The 23,200-nt window shown below is 39.8% G+C and overlaps 1 protein-coding gene across 1 annotated transcript in view; it reads left to right on the forward strand.

The window, feature by feature from the left end:
- The window catches only part of fntb (farnesyltransferase, CAAX box, subunit beta), a 74,652-nt gene that overhangs the window by 25,210 nt on the left and 26,242 nt on the right, over positions 1–23,200 (forward strand). The window contains exons 3-5 of the mRNA XM_067991323.1: positions 9,147–9,219; positions 16,705–16,796; positions 21,229–21,375. Of these exons, the coding sequence (XP_067847424.1) occupies positions 9,147–9,219; positions 16,705–16,796; positions 21,229–21,375 (312 nt within the window). The remainder of the gene's footprint in view (positions 1–9,146; positions 9,220–16,704; positions 16,797–21,228; positions 21,376–23,200) is intronic.

Here is a 23,200-nt window from a genome sequence, read left to right on the forward strand (position 1 = left end):
GCAAAGAGGATTCAAGTGGATATAGACAGGCTGAGTGAGTGGGCAAGAACATGGCAGATGGAATGTAATGTGGAAAAATGTGAAGTTATCCACTTTGGTAGGAAAAACAGAAATGCAGAGTATTTTTTAAATGGTGATAGATTGGGAAATGTTGATGTTCAAAGGGACTTGGGTGTCCATGTACATGAGTCACTAAAAGCTGACATGCAGGTGCAGCAAGCAATTAAGAAGGCAAATGATATGTTGGCCTTTATTTCAAGAGGATTTGAGTACAGGAGTAAAGATGTCTTACTGCAATTAAAAAGGGCCTTGGTGAGACCGCACCTGGAGTATTGTGTGCAATTTTGGTCTCCTTACCTAAGAAAGGATATACGTACCATAGAGGGAGTGCGACAAAGGTTCACCAGACTGATTCCTGGGATGGCGGATTGTCTTATGGGGAGAGATTGAGTAGACTAGGCCTGTATTCTGTAGAGTTTAGAAGAATGGGAGATGATCTCATTGAAACATACAAAATTCTTACAGGGTGGATGCAGGGAGGATGTTTCCCCTGGCTGGAGAGTCTAGAACCAGGAGTCACGGTCTCAGAATAAGGGTTAGGCCCTATAGGACTGAGATGAGGAGAAATTTCTTTAGAGAGTGGTGAATCTTCAGAATTCTCTATCCCAGAGGGCTGAGTCATTGAGTACATTCAAAACAGAGATGCATAGATTTCTAGATATTGAAGGCATCAAGGGATATGGGGATAGTGTAGGAAAATGACGTTGAGGTAGAAGATCAGCCATGATCTTGTTGAATGGCGGAGCAGGCTCGAGGGGCCGGATGGCCTTCTCCTGCTCCTATTTCTTATGTTAAGCTAGAACTGTATAAAACACTAGTTAGGCCAAGTTTGAGTACAGCATATAGTTCTGGTCGCCACATTACAGGAAATATGTGTTTGCACTAGAGAGGAGATTTACGAGGATGTTGCCAGGACTGGAGAATTTTAGCTATGAGGAAAGATTGGATCGGCTGGGGTTGTTTTCTTTGGAACAGAAGAGACTGAGGGAAGATTTAACTAAGGTGTATAAAATTATAAGGGGCCTAGATAAAGTGGATAGGAAGGACCTATTTCCTTTAGCAGAGGGGTCAATAACCAGGGGAAATAGATTTAAAATAATTGGTAAAAGGATTAGAGGGGAGTTGAGGAAAAATCTTTTCACCCAGAGGGTGGTGGGGGTCTGGAACTCACTGCCTGGAAGGGTGGTAGAGGCAGAAAACCTTAATGCGTTTAAAAGGTGCTTGGACGTGCACTTGAAGTACAGTAATCTACAAGGCTACGGACCAAGAGCTGGAAAGTGGAATTAAGCTGGATGGGCCTTTTTTGGCCAGCACAGACCAGATGGGCTGAATGGCCTCCTGTGCTGTAAATTTCTATGATTCTATTTAAAATCTATGTGACTTGCAGGATTGAACTGAGAAGGTACAAAAACAGTGGGCGGCTGACTTGTTGCTACATGTTGCATTAGATATTAAAGGAAAGGAATTATGAATATTTTTCAGTATCCGATGAATCAGTTTGAGCTTCCTGTGCCTGAAATGGCTACTTTTAAAGATTGTGTTGATTATAAAATGGAAGCTCTTGCTAGTTGCTGGTGTCAAAAGGGCCTTGTAGTAAATATCTCCTTATGAGTCCAGATAATGTGCAGATACTGCAATTGTCCAGCCATAAATCCTTCACTAAGTTGCCAACTGCCTTTTGTGTTTGTGAACTAAAAATCCTCGGCTGTAATAAAATTCTACCTTTTGAGGACTTGCAACTATTTTAACCATTCAACCTGTCCACATATGACAAACAGGATATTATAAGAAAAAAGGAGCATGTAAAATGGCTATTTGACCCATTGTGCTCATTCCTCTAAAATGTCAACTTGGCCAGCCCAGCATCCAACTACATTTCGTACCTTCCCTCATAGCCCTGTTTCCACTACCTTATCTGGTTATCTATTCCAAATGTTTAGTGCCCTTTGAGTAAATGCATTTTTTCAGAGATTAGGTCCTCGGGTCCTCCGGTCCTCCTGATCTTACTAACCTTCTGGGTTCACTTTGTGTGAAGTTCCCCCCCCCCCCCCCCCCTCCTTAGTTAGCTCTACTAATAGTAGAACTTAAGCTTCTCTGATATTTCCTCAATAGTTAATGCCATTTATATTTAGGTTTATCCTATTTGCTGTTCTCTGCTCTGTCCCCAATGCATGTATGTCCCTTTTTTGAAGTGTGGTGCTCAGAATTGCATATGCTACTCCAATTGTGGTCTGACCAATGCATTCTAAAGCCTCAACAAAATCTTTGTAGACTTAAGCTCCACTGTTGTGGCTATTTATCCCATTATTCCATTTTCATTTTTTAGTTATTTCTCTACATTGACATTGAAAGTGACAAGTCTATTGTCACGCTCAGTCCCTTTCAAAGTCTCCCTCTGATAGCAATAAATCCTTCACTACATATCATTCATCTAATATGCAGTATTTGCATTTGTGAGGATTAAATTTACGTTAGTTGCAAGCCTTGGCTCGTTGCTAGAAATCTCGCCTCTGATTCAGATGGTCATAGCCTCAATCCCTACACCAGCACAAATCTATTTGTATCATCAACAAACTTGCTGGCAGTTGCCCCAACACCTTCATCCAGATCGTCAGTATAGATAACAAAGAGCAACAATCCTAACACTGACCCCTGTGGGACTCCACTAGTAAACAGTCTCCATGCAGAACCACTACCATTGCCTAACAACCCTCTGCCTATGAGAACACAACCAATTTCTTATCAACCCAGGATCTGCCTTCCATTGGACTCCATCCTATAAATTAGCCAAGTGTGTGGCACCTTGTCAAAAGTTTTTTGAAAATCCAAGTATACTAACTCTGTCGACCGAGCTAGCTCCATTATCCAACCTAGTAACCTTCTCAATAAAACAAATAATTCAGCTAGTTTGGTGAGACTTGATCTTCTTTTCCAGAACCCATGTTGAGAGTCTCCAATAACCCCTTCTTTGTCCAGGTGATCATGCACAGTATGTTAAATGATCCCTTCTAGCAGCTTGCCTATAACTGAACATTACATAAAGCTTGTAAATACCAGTAGGTTCTCCAAAATAGGCACAACCAGCTTGTTTAGAGCATGTGTTTCATATGATTCCTCTACACACAGAAATAATACTGCACATTGCATCAAACTGTTGGAATGAGAGGATGGTTTTTGGTGAGCTTTTTTTCTTTTCCCCCACCCAGCACTTGGAGGGGATCAATCATGTTTGCTATACTCCATGAAAACTATGCAAGAAATTAGGTACATCGGGTACCAAAACACCCAGTGTGTTATATAAATCACAGAAATTTATGCATTTAAATTCAAATCTTCCAATTTGTTTTACTGTAATTGCAGAACCTATGAGCATATTAAGTGTGCAGTAAATTAATGCATTATCACCTCTTTAGAGTATCTCTAGAGTATTCTTTCTTCCTGGAAGTGATTATATAGTATTTCAACTGTGTTCTCATCTTCACTTGCATATCTCACTGTTAGCAGGCGAGTCTTTATGGCAGTCTTTTTTGGTCTGTTACTTAAGTGAGTTAATTTATTATTCTGAATTCTTATTATTCTAAGTTGTACTTGAAGTGCTCCTCTGCTGTCATGTCAATTCATCAAATCTATTCTGACAATCACAATAAGGAGAAATTGGTTGGTGGTGTAAGTTCGATACTGGCCTTTAAACTCAGGGACTTGGGTTCAAATGCAGTCCAGACTGATAGGATGAAAGTCTCCTCTGTTTGCTGGCTGTAAGGGTCACTCTTTTGGTGGGTACAATCCAGCTTTACTACCACTCAGGCTGAAGGATGGCTGGTGTTGGAAATGGAAAATAGTTGTGTTGGTGCTGTAGGGGATGCTCTTTTGTTGTTGGGGTGGACTAGGTTCTTTCATTCTTATACGGGGGTTCTTTATGTTGAGATTGAATGCCCAAAATGGAAAGTGTTACCCAGCACTAACATTACTGACTTGGAGGACAAAATTCATACAAAAATTACTGCAAAGAATTTGCAAACTCATTGCTTCATGAAAATGTGCCACACAAAGTGAAAGGCACAATATAAGGCAGCTAGTGGAAAAATATAGAAATACATTTTAAGGTGTAGCCAGAGAATTCAGGAGAAACTTCTTTACCCAGAGAGTGGTTAGAATGTGGAACTCGCTACCACAAGGAGTAATTGAGACGACTGGCATAGATGCATTTAAGGGGAAGCTAAATAAACACGAGGGAGAAAGGAATAGAAGGATATGCTGATCGGGTTAGATGAAGTCGGGAGGGAGGAGGCTCGTGTGGACCGGCATGGACCTGTTGGACCAAATGGCCTGTTTCTGTGCTGTACATTCTATGTAATGTAATTTGGAATTGGTTGCTGCCTGTAACTTAGTCTTGTGGAGTTAATCTTGCAGTGCTGTTTTGTTTGGTATCGCACCTTTAACGTTGTTGCAGTGTCAGGACAATATCAACTCACGCCAAGCAAATGCTATAACTATCCACAATGTGAACGCAGGCGTTAGTCCTGGTGTGGTGACCTTCAAATCCTATATCATGCTGCAGTTGAGCTGGTGGAGAGCATCTGCTGGTTTGGAGGAAACACAGTTCCTGTTGCTTCTATGTGGCATGCCACTGAGAAATGTGGCTGTGACAGAGTTGGTTCATAAAGTTTCTCTACAGATGGAGGCAAAGAGGCAGCGTACTTACTTATTGTTCTCGTCATGTCTGTTTCACCCCTCAGTTTACAGCTGTGTTTTTGCTCTTTTAGAATTATCAGCTTGGTTTTTAGATGATCCTGGAATTGCTGCAAAGCTTTCTGTTTCCTTATTGCCATCTGAAGTTCTATTTCTTTTGATAAAGCAATCTTATTAGCTTTTTATGATAAATATTTTTATTAATTTTGCCACCGATCGCTCCCATGTTTAGTAAAATGACTGTATCGAGGCTTTCCTTTAAGGAAGGATTGAACTGTAATTTTTACGTTTTTAGGCTAATGTTGATGTAATAGTTGGCAACATATAGGGGGCTATGATTTCACCTGGCACAAAGCACAGCTTTATATTTCTGTCAATAATGATTCGGTGAGTTTATTCACTTGAGACCAATAATGTCTGAGGTTCGATTTCCCAGACTCTGCTAAGTCAAGTTAAGTTTCCCAGTGTCGGCTAGTCAGCTAGCAGTAGGGGCATTACAATTGGCTTCAAAGGCCTAAGGTTAGGGAAGGGAAAGCTGATCCTGCTTGATTGCTATCCAGCAGTGCCTTTTAAAAATTGTATGTGTATGGAGTTCAGGTGAAGACTAGATCAAGCTGGGCTGTAATGCCCCTTGCGGTTTATTCATCTACCGTCATTCATTGTCAAAGCTAACACTTGAATGATGGCCACTTGAGAAAGGTATTACAAAAGAGTGACTGGTGCCTGTGGAACTGGACACTAGTAAGGAGTCAATGTTATTCGAAGAAGAGAGAGGAGAAAATTTAAAGAAAAGAAAAAAAATAAAGATGTGAAAAACCACAAGATTAAATGCTTTCTGATCTTCGTTCAAAGGCTTAAATATTTCAATTTGAGAAGTCTGGATCTTGTCAGGTTTCAGAACCATTTTGAATTTCTTGTTATTGTCAATTTCATCTGACAAGATTGTTCAGCATGTTCTCTCAGAAATGTTGTATTTTTAGCCCTGCACTACGTGAATCAAATAGAAAGTACGCTAGACTCTAGGTTGTAAAGAAATTACAATAAATCCACCAGGAGATACTTGGGTTGATTCTGCTCTGCCATCAGTATGCCACTGATGTTTCATTTACCTATGTTGTCCCTCAGTAGAAACAAAGCTATTAAAAAGAGGAGGCTGTCACTGATCAGAAATCTGATGCTTCTGACCTTTCAGTTTCCATTAAAGCTGCAGAATTGCTGCGGATGAAACCATAAGTGACATTAACTGGATACTGGATATTTACGTCACAGGCCACTGTGACTCATGCAATGAACTGGGGGTGGCAATATGTTTGGTATGTTTGAGTTCCTGAGAGGCACGTTCGTGTGTTTAATTTTTGCCCCCATTGTCTTTTGCGTTTATCTAAATTTTTAACTTTGTTTTAATTACAGAACTAATTCTCTTAGCAATTGCTGATCACAAGCAGAGAAAGAAATGTTTGAGATTCAATTTAAAATGGTTTCAAATTTTAAGCAACTGTGGGGATACCACCAAGTAATATTGTACTGCACCACAAAAGACTTGGAAGGTCCCTTGGTTCAATTCCTGATGTGTGCTGTGGTGATAAATCTCAAATGTAAGGAATCTTACAACACCAGGTTATAGTCCAACAGTTTTATTTGAAAATCACAAGCTTTCGGAGCTTACCTTCTTCGTCAGGTGAGTGAGTCACTCACCTGACGAAGAAGGTAAGCTCCGAAAGCTTGTGATTTTCAAATAAAACTGTTGGACTATAACCTGGTGTTGTAAGATTCCTTACATTTGTCTACCCCAGTCCATCACCGGCATCTCCACATCATGGATAAATCTCAAGGTACTGCTGTGACACAGCAATTGGCCTCACTGTCCATGGGCTAGGGAAGGAAAAACAATCCACCAGGGTTGTTGCTTTTGATCAATGTTAGTAACCCTTGCTAGAGAGTGGACTTCAGACGAAGACAGAATTGTGCTTTGCTGCCCCCCGCTCCCACTCCCAATGTGGAATATCCAGCCAAAACTCAGTGCTTGGGCTCACTTGAAGGAAATACTTTGATGAAATATTGCCATTGCCTGTGGAACTATGTCATGCCATGAATCACCACCTAAAGAAAAGAGTGGAGAAAATCAGGGCAGGAACAAATTTAATGTTAACAAAGTGATAATTTTACATTCTGTGGTAGGGTTTGGCTTTCTGATCTGATTTGAACATTTACAGCCTTTAAAAGTGCCCATTAACTTTTACCGTGCCGTACAAAATTAGCACCATCAGCAGGAGGGAATGAACATTAGAAGCAAACCACCTCCTGGTAAACTGCTGAAGGATTTTAGCATCCTCATGAAGGCTGAGCTTTCTTTTCCTAAATGTGCAGTGCATCTCACTTCAGAGTAAATCCCATACAAGGGGGTTGAACCTGAACTACTCTGCGTAAATGGTCTGTATCTGTGGAGTGTTTGTAATTTATTTTGTTTTAATGTGAGGGTAGAATTTGAAAATTGTATAATAAATTGTTATATTGAAGTGATACTTCAACAAAGACTTATGTAAATAAAATTTTTGAGCCTCTTCCCCCAGTCATCTAATGCACTAAATGTTTGAATGTTAACGCACTTGTAAATAACATTAGATGACAGAGTGCAGAACAATGGGTCTCTGCTCTAACGGCTTGAGCACTTACTGGTCCCCCAGCAAACAAATCCTGTAAGTGGGTGTTAAAGTTGAACATAATGGGGAGTGAGAGCCTCAAACAACTGAATATTTTAATAACTTGCCCTATGGATTTAAATTTCTAGTTTCCTGATTTCTTGGGCAAACAGCTATTAGAATAATCTATATGCATGTTATGTGCTCATGTGTACCATTGGCACAGTCCTGCTACAGGAAATGACTAGCAACATGCAACATATTGTGTTTCTTTAGTTGAGAGTGAAACTGTTTTGAGAAAAATCTTAACTCTCATCTTTCTTTGTCTCTGAGCATTGCACCAGCCCTAGTTGAAAGGGCAGGTAGCCTATTCTCAGGCCAGTGCCAATGCCACTCAAAGCAGCTGCTCTGAGCAGACTGTGGCGATACTCCCACAGAGATTTTCTTTTTTGCTTTCCTCCAGTAGTACGAGCCTATCACTATTCACCCTCTCAAAACTATTGATAATCCTGAAAACCTCTGTTAGAACTTCATTAACTTTCTCAGATCCAATGTAAAAATACCAATTTTTCAAGCATTTCTTCATAAAGAGGACCCTCTCATTCCTAGTATCATTTTAGTGATGCTTTGCAGTACGCTTTCCATGGTCATGATATCCAGTGCCCAGCTATGCATACAGTACTCCATCTGTGGAAGTTGCTTGTTTTGATTTTGGGACCCTGCCATCTGCCGTGACTGTGGCAAAAAGTTGAAAGTGGAACAAAACCCATTTCCACAAACTCGATCTTTGTGCATTTTGTAACATCGGTTGTATAATTTTCCAAGATCTGATTCAGGTGATAAATGGCTTGAGCTTTGTTCTTACAGGATGTGACTTCCACTCAACCCATTTATGGGTTTGTGATTTGTAACACACTCTATGCTATGCATTGTCCATTATATATTTTATAATACTTCGCCAGGGTTCATTTATTCTGTTCATATGTAACAGTGCTACATTGTTACATGCTGTCAGCAGAGGTTCTGCTCTGACGTTTATTATGAACTGAACTAAGTGCAATATATTTTACTTGGACAGTTCAGCAGCCACAACACAAGCTCATCTTCCCTGATTAAATACAGGTGATGACCTCTTCAAATCCTATTAAACTTTCAGTTCCTTGAAACTAGTGCAATAAACTGAGATGGCCTTGGGAATAGTAACATATATAATCTGTTCTGTATGAGTTAATGACATCCTCACTCATGGCTGTCAAGTGAATTCTGTTTCTGGGTTTCGGTTTCCTTAAAAACTGTGCTCATTTATTGAAAATTTCCAAATTTGGGTTTCTATATCTATGGTGGAAATCTTAAGTTTCCAGTTTTTAAGAATTTTATGACAAGCCCTCATACTTTTATCGAGTGAGTTGTGTGAAGATCATATTAGATCTGCAACATATGGAGGACACAAACTCACATTTGTGCCACAATCTAATGCAGTGTGTTAGGGCTCAGTGTCGACGTGTGGAATCAAGAATGCACGATATTCATGATTTGCACGACTGAAGGGTAAAAATTCCAATGCGCCCGCTCATGTTGTGGCTTGGTATTGCAAAATTGTGCACTGCCCAGCCTGTGATTTCCTTTCCATAAACCCCCAAATGTTGAGTAACAGCCCTAATACATTAACAAACATATTAATTAAACAGCAGCAGGTAGTGGTTTAGTGTTGCCTTGATATCTGCATTGGTTGATTCAATCGTGTGTGCTGTTTTCCAGGCCTGTCCTTCAAAGGGAGAAACATTTCCAGTACTTGAAGAAAGGTCTGAAGCACCTCTCAGAGTCGTATTCGGTAAGACTTCAGGAAAGGGAGGCGAATGGGGAAGGATCATGTTCCTTGAACTTTTAATATGTAGGTTCAATGTGAAGCTTGGAGCTTAGCTGTTGACGTCTTACAAAAATGCATTGCTTTATGGGCACACTGATCTTCTTCAAGTTCACTTTGAGTTCAGCTTAGGGGTTTTTGGATAGCCCAAATTTGAAGGATTATAGTTATTTTACGGTTAACTTTGGGGTGTCAAATGTATTGAGAAGACCTTAAGTTCTGATTAGAATCAGAATCAAATTCAAAGATGAACATATATGTCACACAAAAACTAAAGTGTTGTGCACAGATCCCATTCAAGGACAGCTATTTTTGTATCTTCACGCTCTTCCCTTGGAGAAGAGTGTGAAGTTGTGAAAGGATCCTCGGGCTTATGAACCGTTTGACAGGCCACGATGTGTACACTCATTCCATGAATTTAACCATCTTTATAACAGCCGATAGGGTGGTTCATCCTTTTTCGGCGGGTGGGTTTTATGGGCTGCTACAATCCATACGATGGCAGAGGGGGGGCCACCCGCACCCACACCCACTGGATGCGAGTATCCCGCTGCATATCAACCCAGAACTTGGAGACACAGCTCCGGCCTCTACTTGCTGGGCCTGTCTGGAGCCTGCACCTTCTGACTTAGAGGCAGGAATGCCAAAGGCCTGCTCCCTATTCAAGAACAGAGAAACTAATTCAGGAACACAGAGACTGATGTGAACAGGATCATGGACATTTATGGTTTGAGTAGTGGAGAATTGTAGCCATAATCTCACTGTGGCTGATGGGTGAATACCAAATGTAGTGGACTTGGTGAATTATATAACCATGTGAAGTTAAAACCCCATCCTTCCTGTGATTCTTCGATTTTAAATGTTATAGCTGCAAAGACAGTATGTGAATTAACTTCATATGATGGGTTCCCTCTCTAGTGTGAAGTACAGTATATGTGCAACCAAGAAGTGCAAGTGAAACAAAAAAAGTTTCCTGCTTTACAGTTTCTTGTGAAGCAAGGTTTTATTTTATCATCCGTGTATCTGAGTGCATTTTTTACCCTAAAATTTAATAGTAAAATCTGCTTTTTCCTGGAATATTTTTTGAGTGAAGACTGTGAGACCGCTTCCAGAGTACCGTTCCCATTTTGTAAGATGCCCATCTTGTGGATGTTATTTTGAATTGACGTAGAACATTGTTTTATTGAATGCGACTTTTGTGCTTCTGCTGGATGTAGATATTGATCAATTTTATCAAACAATCATAGGCCGGGTTATTTAATACAATATATGCTTTGTTTGGAGGTGTTAAACAGAAGCTTCAGTTATTTGTGTGTGTTTTTCTGAGGGGGATGTAAGGTGCTCTGCCCCTGCTAGATTGTGAGGGAGAAGTGAAGGCTCAAGTTAAAATTGCAAAAAAACAATTAAGCAATTGGTAATCACAATTACAATTTAAATACACTAAGTCCAGCTGTGGCTTGTTCGCCCCTCCATCATCATTATATCTAACAAAAAGGAATTAATGGCATGTTATAAACTAGTGTCCCAGTGATCCGCTGCAGATTAAATGCATTTAATCCTTCGGAGATTGTTGTCCTATTTAAAGCTTAATTTAAGCTTCCACAATGGCTGAAAGGTTCTCCGTTGAACAGCTGTGCTCTTGAAGATTAGGACGGTCCCAGGTTTTGTCACCAGTTTGCTCCTTGGTCCATGTTAGGTTTGCAGATCTCATCACTGGGCATGCTACAGTTGACCTCTAACTCTGGGTTAGGGAGGGGACAATCAGCAGAGATTCTGGCTCCTCATTACTATCCAGTAACCACTGCTGAAGGTGTGCAGGTGTGGATGTCTGGTGAGGAGAAGTTGGGGCTTAGCTATGAGTCCCCCCACTATGGTCATTTGCCTGCTGACACTTACTGGGCAGGTTCACAAATGATTAATGGCCACTGGGATATGGTATTAGAGGACAAAAGGCACCCATGTAACTTTAGCAAGGACAAAAAACATAAAAAGCTTAATTTTATGAAATAATTCAAACTTTCTTAAAGTTTGTACCAAATGTAAACAGAGGTTTTTTTAAAACAAAAGTACCCTGCAAATGTGGTGCAGAGGGACTATTTTCCACAGTGTCTTCATACAAGCACCTTTGCAGTTCAACAGACAGCAGCATAGCTTGTCAAACTTAATTTCCTATACAAAGTAACAATGGGAGTGATTACAATAAACTCATTTCCATCGCTGATAACAAACTGGAGGAGAAATGCTCAAGCTGTGTGTTATGGTACCAACACTCCATTATCTTCCTGCTACTACTCCCACCTGGACACATTTCCTTCTGGAGTTTAATAGTTTTCTGGTCTTCAGTTTATTGAAGTGGAAAAACTTCAAGATGGGTTGGACCTTCGTCAGTTGCCATGTTGGAAGCAATCATTAAATATATTCTGTTTTATTTTATATTTTGAGTTAATCCCTTGATTGGTGGTTGTGCTTTGATCAGTCTGTGAGGGCAGTTGATGTGTGGTTTCTGCATCTGATTAGTTTCAAGTGTCAGAATGCTACATGTAGTAGATATGATACCAATCTGGTTCAGGAATTAGACAAACTCAACACCACAAAGAGTAGAAATGTGGATATACTTCAATCAAGCACCTCTACCAGTCAGCCAAGGAGTAACACAATTGTTAAGAATGCAGTGGAGTGTACGAGATGGCCAGCAATTTGATGTATTTCACAAGTAGGTCTGATTGCATGACTGGAGTCCAACACAGTCACGATTAGCACATTCCAGTTCACTTTGCAGTAAAAATTGTCTTCTAAAAATATTGGCCGTGGAAAATTGTTATCCCACAGCAACTGAACTTTTTTTTTCTTTTTCTCAATGATAACCTGGTCTGGTGACCTACCTTTCCAGTCTCTGCCTGTACAATTCTGTGGGTGGTTGGAGGTGAGCAATGGTGACTTGCTACTTCTTAATTCCCACTCAAGACAAAGCATCACTTTGTCCTCATCAGATGAGGCCACTCAGTTACCCTGCGTGTTGTTAATTCCCCGGCAGCTCTTTTGTTACTCTTGGCACAAAGGCACTTGATGATTTGTTGTCCAGCTGGTTCAAGGGTCGAGGCACTAGACTATCCTAGAGTCTGAGACAGTTGATTGTTCTGAACTTGGGTGCTATCTCTAGCAGTGGGTTTGGATGCAGATAAGTGTTAGCTGTTGAATTTGGATTTTTGTAAAGAGGAAATAAATTGTTTTGGGGCACAGAATCCCAAGTAAACTGGGCACTTACTTCGAAAAAGATGGCTTTTTTTTGTTTGTCCTGCTCATTTTTTTTGTTGAAAAAATATTTATCTTTTTCAACAGGACATTTCTTTGAAAAAGAGTTACAACATGAAGGTGCCTGAAAGACAATATTAGACTAGTGATCAGAATAGAGGCCTCACAAGGTCAGCAAAGAGGAGCAAGACCAGGCTTAGGTATGCAAGTGGTTGTGAGGGATAAAGAGAAAACACTGCTTTTTGCAACCTGTCTGTTTGGGCCAACATGTGCTAATGGTAATCTAGGGCTGTACATGAAGTCCTCAACAGAGGTGTGTGACATCATTCATACAAATACGTGCATCATTAAGGGTTCATCACCTTTTAAAAAAAAATACACACATAATTAAGGATAGCCAACAATAGGAGCTGATGGCTCAGGAAAATTAATCCACTGACTGTAGGACTCCAAGAGCTGCAGGCAAGATTGAGTTATGTTGGCCACAATGTAAGCTTTCTTAATTCACAAAATACCACTCCTACCATGTATTGATCTATACAAGTAACAGGAATTATTACATTTTCCAATTTTAAATAATTGTTGCTATTTAGTGAGGATGTGGAGTGGAATGACGTGACAGCATCTGAAATGGCCAAAAAAGAAAACTTTTTTTTTTTAAAAAAGCAGAGACCTAAAGCACATTTTCACATGCCGTCAAAATGTGTTCTATAAAAGGAGATTTGTACCAGTTTGGCAGTTCAATTTTACTACAGCTGATGGTGAAAATTATCGGCCCAAACATCTCAACGTACTTAAACTTCAACAACTTATACATGTAGGTAAACAAACACTTTAGTAGCAACAACTTGTGGTTGTGTAGTGCTTTACCGTACCAATGTACTTCACTGGCGGTGTGGGAGGCGAATGAGAACAGATATTGAGCAGGAGTTGAGAGGTGTCTGAGCCATGGTTGAGGAGATGGGCTTTAAGGATGTTTTTGAGATGGGGAGCGATCCAGTAAGATAGATCAGTGACAAACATTAAGTCCAGGCTGAAAAAAGGCCATTCAGTCCATTATGCCTACTTTGTGCAGAGTCCCTGTTTGATTGTTCCATCATGGACCTCCCAGCCCTCCCTACATCGCTGTCAGCACCTGTTGATCCCCTTCTTTAAAGAACACAACGATCCTGCCCCTATTTCTCCTGAAAAAAACATTACATACTATTAATATCTCTCCAGCCCTCAATCCTCAACAGATATTGATTGAGCTGTCTGTTAAAAGTTTCAATTGACCCCCGAATCAACGACTTTCTCTGGGAGAAGTCTCATGTCTACTATCCTATGATGGGATTTTTTTTTTCTAATCTATAGAATCTTACTGTAGGCTTAAGAATTTGTATTTGTATCCTCTGATCCCATCCTCACTGACCAAGTTAAATAGTTTGCTTGCTTACACGTTATCTGTAGCTTATTTTACAAGGTATGTGTTATGTCTTTCCTCAGGCTTTGTTTCTCTAGCAAACATAAGTTTAGTTGCTTGAGCCTTTCTTTATAACATAATTCCTTATGGTCTGGAATCATTCTTATCTGAACCTTTCCAATTACATCCAAGTCCTTTTTGAGACTGAGACAAAAACTGCATGCCATGTTCGAGAACTGATCTCACTATTGAACTCTGCAATGCCAATATAAATGTTTCTGGCTTGAAATTCAATACTGTCAAGCTGCCTCACACGCCGTGATTTGCTTTGTTGATAACTGTCTTGCATTGATAAGATGCTGTTGGGGTATCATTATGATCACTTGCATATCTGCTTCCGTTTCAACCTCTGCCAGTGGAAGGAAAGCAAAGAGGTTGAATGGAAGGCGAGCTTACTTTACAGCTTCAAGGGTGGGCTACCAAATTCAAACGCATTGATAGGTTTGCACAAAGTACTGAAGTATGTGGAATGTTTATTTTTTTCACAAAATGGGACCCTTTTGTTAATTGTTCAGAGATAGATTTACCCTACACTTTTCCATATTAAAATTCACCAGTCATATCTCAACCTATGTGTGTAATTGGTCCCAGTGTATCTGAAGATAATCTATTTCCTTTCTACTCATTATATGCCTGCATAGCTTCATGTCATCAGCAAATTCAATACCACTGCAAACACTTTATTGAATATCATTTACGAGAATTGCAAATAGCAGAGGTCCCAGAACAGATCCCTGTGGATCACCAGTAGTTACTTTTCCAAGAAGAACATTTTCCATTTTTCCATTACTCTCTGCCTTCTTGAGAATTCAATTCTCAATTAATCTGGATAATTGTCATCTGTTCTATAAATCTTAACCTTCCCAACATGAAGAATTTTGTTGAACAGTTTTTGAAAGTCAAAATAAATTACATCTGATGGATTACACTCATCCACTAGCTAACTACCTCCAAAGAATTCCAGGAGGTTTGTACAGCATGAGTGATCGCTAAAACTAAGATGACCTCTCTGATACCCGTGCTCTTTAGATGTTCATTTATATCGTCCTGTACAATGATGCTGAGTGGTTTTTCCAGCTGTAGAGTTAGGCTAACCAGCCTGGTAATGCTAGGTTTATGCTTTGGAACGATACTGCAATCGTCCAGTCCAGAGGTACTACGCCAATATTCATGGAGCTTTGAAAAGTGTCAACCGAAGCGGTGCTTATTTTTTTCTTTAATTCCTTGAGGATTTTTAAAATGTATCCAATCTGGCCGAAGAAGCTTGTGGATATTTTATCCTTTCATTTTCGGTACAATGCATTCTTTGCTCATTTTTTTGTGTTATGATTTGCTTAATCCTATGACAACTGGAAATTCACTTAGTCCCCCTTTTTGAAACCTGATTTGAAGAATCCATTCAATATATATGTCATAATCATCTGTAATAGTTTTACCCAATTTATCCTTTTATGGGCCCACCTGTTGTTTGACCTTCCATCTATTAATATAATTCAAAGCTTTTTTGGGTGCCTATCGCTGTGCTTTTGTGATTTGACTCTATATTGCTCATTTTATCTAGTGGTTTCTTTAGCTGTTCTCCAATGCCTTTTTGTATGAATCGAAATTCTCCCTTTTTTTGTTTCCTTGAATCTTTTTAAAGTAATTTGCTTGCGTTTTAGTCTTCTTCTAAAGTTAATAAACCACGAAACTCTTGCTTATTTCTCATTTTAAATTGAGGCTGTTAAAAGTGAAAGCAAGGAAGCTGTTGAGCAAGTTGGCCGAGATGGCAATTGGGAGCCAGAGTAGGGAGGTGGTTTTGAGGTTGAGTTGGTAGTACTTTTCTAAAAGTAGAGAGTGAGGTTGTTGCGCAGGGAGATGTGATTAGTGAGGGAAATGAAGTAGTCAGAGATGGCTTTGTCAGTAATTTAGACCTTTTGAGGTGCTGAGGCCTTGCGTGATGTGGTTAAAAGGGTGGTCATGAGTATGGCTGGGAGAGATGATAGAGTGCGGTTGAGTGAGGATAAGTCAGAGAGAAGGTAGGGAAGAGGGGATATCAATATGAGATGAGCCTTAAAGACCAGAGCCGTGGCAGGTAACATGTTGGGCATGGGATAATCAGAGAGAAATGAATGCGTGGCAAGCAAAGTAGGTGGGGATGTTTGTCGGGAGAGGGGGGATGAGGCAGATGGAAGGTTTTACTCTGGGGAAAGTCAGCTGTGAGTGCTGTGATAGAGGATATGTAGACTGGAGCAGAGGGAATTCACAATAAACTGTTTAATATCATACTAATCTGAAATACCCCAAAATGTCATATTAAATAACATACCCAGCCCCAGTATAAAACTAGCAACAAGTGTTTTGTTTCTATAGTGATTTGGGAAAGAGTATTTGTTTCTCAATCTAAAGTTAGTATGTTGATGTCTGAGGACTTCTTTAGCTTTCAGTATTCTAAATGAACATGTTTTCTGAGTAAATAACATTGGGCCAAGTGCAGGCAATTGGGACTAGCTTAGTGGTATAAACTGGGCGACATGGACATGTTGGGCCGAAGGGCCTGTTTCCATGTTGTAACTTCTATGATTCTATGATTCTATTGTATTTAATCAAATGTGGCATAACAGCTAAGATCAAAGTGCAATAATGTTTCTATCTGTTCCATAATCAATGTATATATTAGGCATTTCTACCTTTTTTTTCAGCTGAGTTTCTTTTGTTACTGTCTGGTTATAAATAATGTGCTTCTGATTTTGATTCAGTGTTTGGATGCCAGCCGGCCCTGGCTCTGTTACTGGATCTTGCACAGCTTGGAGCTTCTGGGTGAGCCACCGGATGAGTGTACGGCATCCAAGTGAGTATATGCTAGACTTCCAAAATTTAAGATTTTTGTTACTGAAATTCCCTTGTAGAAAATTTGGTTTTATGTAATATTTTAAGTTTTATATTTGTAGTTTGCATGAACATTGTTTGTACTGAAACTTTTAAATAATTTTCTTAAGCTGAATTTTCCAATCCACGTCCCTTCTACATCGTAGCAAAGGATAACAGAACCATGAAATCTTAGTTTTAATTCACGCAATAGGTGCTGATATTGGGGGGTATGAACTTGAGGAAGTTAGTGAGGCTGACAGTGTTAGAGAGCTAAATTAACATTTTAAGAGAGTCCATGAAACCTGAAGCATTAACTGTTAATTCATCCAGGCATTCACTGTTTAAAAAGCAAAGCAGAATGAACACAGCTAGACAAAAGGATATAAGAATTGTAGTGGCTTTGCTTGATTCATAGTTTCTACTTACCAGAAGTTAGCTTCTGCAACTGGCACAATGCCAAAAAAAAGCTGAAGAACTCTTGATTAAATGAGGATTTGCCCAGCAGATGAATACAACATTCTAGTATGTCTTGGGGCTGAAGTAATGTTTGATTGAATTCATATTGTATCACATGCCCAGAATAGAGGCACCTAGCTCAACTTAAGCTCAAAAGTTTCTTGCAAGCTCCTAACTCATGGCTTCATGCTTGAACATCATGCAGCACATAGGACAATCTTCAGAGACTGCTGGTGGTCTGAGATTAATGGTGCTCAGAAGTGTGTCTCAATGCCTGTTTTTTGGACAATAATACATAGGTTATCTCTACCACAGCTGACATTGCTTTGGCTGATAGTCCTGTCCCAGCCAACACTCATTCTACTTCTTATTTCTAGGAATTCTTGGCTATAGGTGTCTGTTATCAAGTTGTGTTGTTTGACTTGAGATGCCTAAAGACCAAAGCAGATAAGAAAGGCTTCACTGATCATTGACTTTGGTTGATCCCATTCCTCTCTGCCATGTAATGAGGGAATAATTTGCACTGATGCTTTGAAATGACTATGGACTGGCCTCCCAAATAATTGTTGGGTTGACTAGATATCCATCCAGCCTTGGTGAACATTTTCTGCCTTGTTTGGAGTTTTGTAATGCTGATGTAGGACCTGACTTAGTTCTTGGAGGTATTTTCCTGACACATTTTGGCTTCCCAGCATTGAGCTTACTGCTTTCCAATATTCATTTATGAAAGCTGGAGCTTTTATTTACTTCTGGAACTTTGTCTTGTGCTACTTGTGTTTTCCATTCAAACATATTATCACGTAATCTGTAGTTTGTTAATGCCAAGACAATTGTACTCCTATCTCCAGTCTCTATGCTTAATAAATGATCTTTATGAAGGATCTTGCTTTTCTCTTGGCCCCTACTCAAGCAGAAATCTCACTTTACTTAAAAAAGGATTCCTTCAAATTATGGGGGAAATATTGCACTTTATGGTCTAAATTGCTTGGCACCTTAAGAATTGTTCCATGTTTACCAGTTGACAAAATCTGCAATTTATAATTTGTGGTTCAAGTAACTTTTAACCTTAAAAAATGGATTTGGTTCATGTAATATAGACTTAGCTTTCATGTGGAGAAACTACAAATTGTTACACAAAGTGGTAATTCGATACCACCTCTGTGGATGCAAATTGACCTGACTGCATTTCATGCGGTCATTTCACTTGCATGTACTGTAGAATAGAATCATGGAATGGTTACACCACAGAAGGAGGCTATTCGGCCCATCGAGCCCGTGCCGGCTCTTCATAAAAACAATCCAGTTCGTCCCATTCCCCCGCTCTTTCCCCCTTAGCCATGCAGATTTTTTCCCTTCAAATATTTATCCAATTCCTTTTTGAAAGCCACGATTGAATCTGCTTCCATCACCCTTTTCAGGCAGCGCATTCCAGATCATAACTACTCGCTGCGTTAAAAAGTTTTTCCTCATGTCACCTTTCGCTCTTTTGCCAATCATCTTAAATCTGTGTCTTCTGGTTCTCGACCCTTCCGCCAATGGGAACAGTTTCTCTTTATTTACTCTATCTGAACCCTTCATGATTTTGAACACTTCTATCAAATCTCCTCTTAACCTTCTCTGCTCAGTTTCTCCAGTCTATCCATGTAACTGAAGTCCCTCATCCTTGGAACCATTCTAGTAAATCTTTTCTGCACCCTCTCTAAGAGGCCTTCCCATCCTTCCTAAAGTGCGATGCCCAGAATTGGACACACTACTCCAGTTGTGGCCGAACCAGTGTTTTATAACTGTTCAACACAACTTCCTTGCTTTTGTACTCTGTGCCTCTATTTATAAAGCCCGGGATCCCATATGCCTTTTTACCTGCTTTCTCAACCTGTCCTGTCACCTTCAAAGATTCAATGGTGACATGAGGAAAAATTATTTTACCCCCGGGTCTCTCTGTTCCTGCACCCCCTTTAAAATTGTACCATTTAGTTTATATTGCCTTTCCTCATTCTTCCTGCCAAAATGTATCACTTCGCACTTCTCTGCGTTAAATTTCATCTGCCATGTGTCCGCCCATTCCACCAGCCTGTCGATGTCCTCTTGAAGTCTATTAGTATCCTCCTCACTATTTACTACATGTCCAAGTTTTGTGCCATCTACAAATTTTAAAATTGTGCCCTGTACACCCAAGTCCAAATCATTAATATATATCAAAAAAAACAATGGTCCGAGTACCGACCCCAGGGGAACACCACAGGGAAACAACTGTTTCACCGCTACTCTCTGTTTCCTGTCACTTAGCCAATTTTGTATCCATGCTGCTACTGCCCCTTTTATTCCATGGGCTTCAATATTGCTGACAAGCCTATTATGTGGCACTTCATAACACACCTTTTGAAAGTCCATATACACATCATCTGCATTGCCCTCATCAACCCTCTCTGTTAGCTCATCAAAAAACTCAATCAAGTTAGTTAAACATGATTTGCCTTTCACACATCCGTACTGGCTTTCCTTTATTAATCCACACGTCCAAGTGACTATTAATTTTGTCCCAGTAGAAGCTGTTGCAAGTGGTAGGCTTATGGGTGGTTTTCTTCCACACAGAATCCTGCAAACCCAACAGCCTTCTAAGTGTATTTATCACCTGCAATTTGGCGCTCACAAAACTGCATGTAAAGCAATAAGACAGAATTACAAGTGTATATATTGAAAGAAGTGATGACAAACCTGTACACTCTTATTTATGGATGTTTTGGGTGAGCTTTCAAGGTTCAGACTTAAACCACTGTAAGAGCATCCATGTTGTTCTGATTGTAACCAAATATGCAGTGCTCATTTTCACCAATTATTTGGACCATTTTAACCAAATTTATTGATTAAGGCAATAGAAGATTTCAACAAGAGAGCTCTGAAATACTGCTGAGCTTTTTTTTCATTTTTTGGGGGTTTTTTCCCCATAATGTAAAGAGATCAAATCTGCCACAAAGTCTTGCTGCATGCATCCCAGGGGATTGTAGTGATACTGATTATTAGTTTTGAGTATGTCTTACAGCTTTTACAACTTAATGCATCTGAGAGACTGGGTGCAGTGGGTCTGCACACAGTCTGTTTCACCTCTGGTACCTGAATTAACAAGGACTAATTGGATGGAATTCTCTTCTCTTGGCAAGAGTCCAAAATGAAAGAGCTGTGCCAATGTGTCCAGTTTCTGATGGACACCAAGTCCACAACAAGTAATCCCACACTATTTATTTTGCAATCTCCTTCAGATGGGCTGTTTGTTGCTGATGTGAGCAACAGAAAAAATTATTTTGATGCAGTAGAAGACTTCTGAGGCTGGAATTACAGTATGTTGGTACAGAGTGGGGGACCCTAATTTGCAGCTGCTGCCTCTGAAAGTAGTCCGTGTTGATGCTGATGGTAAAATGTCAGATTCCCCAGAACTGACATGTTTCACCTTTATCTGCATAGAGACTCATTTAAACAAAAAGCATTAAAATGTATGAACTTCTTATAAAGCCTGAATATTCTACAGTAAGATGATTTGAAACTTAAATTTTGGTACTTAAGAAATATATGGTGTGGTTTCGACGCTTTTCTTGGGCCCCGATTGTTTCCACTGTTTTACGCCCATTTTAAGTTCAGGTGTATTCCAAAGAGATTGGGAGGATACTTGGGCAAAATGGGTGCGACATTGAGCGCATTTTCGGGTCTCACTTCCGTGCTGCACCCACGGAGAAAACACTAGGCCATGGTGATCCCAGTTGGGAGTGGAGGGCAGCCAACGAAAAGACATATATATCTATATCTCCTCTTAACTGAAATGGTTGTTCCTGTTGATCAGTCACTGGGCTCTGTATAGAAGTGTTGAAAATCATATACTCTACAGCAAATTAAACACTTGATAATGACTTGACTTTTTGATTGGCAATCAGTTCACAATTCCATTTTCCCTCCTTTCTAAATAGCATTTGTCAATTCCTGACAAGATGTCAATGTCCAAATGGTGGATTTGGTGGTGGACCAGGCCAGGAGCCACATCTTGCTCCAACATATGCTGCAGTGAATGCGCTCTGTATTATAGGCACAGAAGAGGCATATAATGTTATTAACAGGTGAGCATTATTAAAGGATAGTACGAACAATGTCCTAACTGGAACATAGTTCTGAACGCTGTCTGTATTTTTATGGTGCTCCGAACAATAAAAAAAAGCTTTGAATGTGTGGTTGTGCATAAAGAGACAGCAGGCAATTGTGTCCAAAATATAAGCATTCTTCAATTTAACTAGTATAAAGACAGCTTTGTGGAGACCAGCCACATGCGCCCCATCTGAAAAACATACTCGGATGACATATTCACTCTCCGACTGACTGGCTGCCATAACCCTAAACAGAAATCTGCATTTTTCCCAATCTTGGATGGTAGCCCCAACATTCAGTCCCAAGTTTGACACCAGCTAGGACTTAAGTGGCTGGATCAGCAGCCAGGAGTGGGAAAGATGTTGATCTATGGCAGCAGGCTGGAAATGAACTCGTTGGCCGAATCATTGGCATAATATGTTTTCATGTAGTTACTTCTGCATGAGATAAATTGGAGAATTTTGGTCTCCTTCAGGAGAACCCATTCAATATGTTTTTCCCAGAGTTTTTTTTTTGTACGGGGAGGACAAATTGTACTTCAAAGTACTTGGTCTCTTTCTATCTTTCAAGGTAAAACTTCTCTGCAATGGTTATGCAGCACTGCAATTTTTAAATTCCAGGCTACATTACTTAACTTCTAACGTAGTCAGAGTCCACTTATTCTGCAACAGCTTATCCTGTGTGCGGCTACAGGAACTATAACTCTTGTATTGCTAAAAACGGCTATTGTTAGACTACTGACTGTGATACTTAGACTTTAGTGGAACGATATATGCTGATGATATTTAGATTTGATTTCCTTTCAAACTGGTCATTGGGATTCGGGCATTCTGGAGCTGCTTCTCAGGTCAGGAACAAAATATTACTCCCATAAGTAATTCTTTGTTCCCTATGCACTAATTAATATTATTATTAATATAGGATGAACAATAAGCCCCATTATACTGCTAATCAACGCTCTCTCCAAGTCTGCCCAACTAATGTGCAACTAACATTCTGACAAACCGTATATCCCAGGCTGCAAACCAGAAATCAGGTTTATGAATAAAATTAGCAGAAACCAGGGAAAACACATCAGATTTCACTAGATTGCAGAAACTTCACTTCAACTTAAAAGCAATAAAGTTATTTCTTAATTCTAGTCATTGCCTGAACTGTTAGACTTGTACCTTGGACTAATGCCTGTGACACAAAGCCTTTTTGTAAGGCTGGCTATTCATGGAGTCATTCATTCCACCCTTATTGCTATGGCTTGATGAGAACCGAACTGAAATAACTAAAAATGGGACGCTCTGCAACGTACATGTCTAAGGTCCCTCATTAATTTAAAATCTGTGTTCCTTTGTTGATTCTCAGCAGACAGTCCTGATAAGATTTGTACGGCAAATATACTTACTGAAAACCAGTCAAACAAAGTGACACGCTAACTGCCAGATTTAAAAGACTGCTACCAATGCAAGTAGTAAAAGTTTTGTGGTGAGCCATCAAAGCTACCAACTTTGCAATTAAAATATCAGCATAACAAGGACACTTGTGTTAATATGCATATAATACACTAGCTCCTCAATCGTAATGCGTTCAATTGAAAATTGAAAATCATCATACTCATCTATAAAACCTCATCCTCATGTTCAAATCCCTTCATGGCCTTTCCTTTCTTTGTAAACTCCTCCAGTCTTGTAACACTTTGAGAGCTCTGTTTCTCCAACTCTAGTCTCTGTGCATCCCCCACTCCCTTCGCCCCACCATTTGTGGCTGTGCCTTCAGACAGGCATTAGGCTCTGGAATTCCCTCCCAAAA

This window comes from Heptranchias perlo, chromosome 10 (genome assembly GCF_035084215.1).
Source record: "Heptranchias perlo isolate sHepPer1 chromosome 10, sHepPer1.hap1, whole genome shotgun sequence".
Classification (NCBI taxonomy): domain Eukaryota; kingdom Metazoa; phylum Chordata; class Chondrichthyes; order Hexanchiformes; family Hexanchidae; genus Heptranchias; species Heptranchias perlo.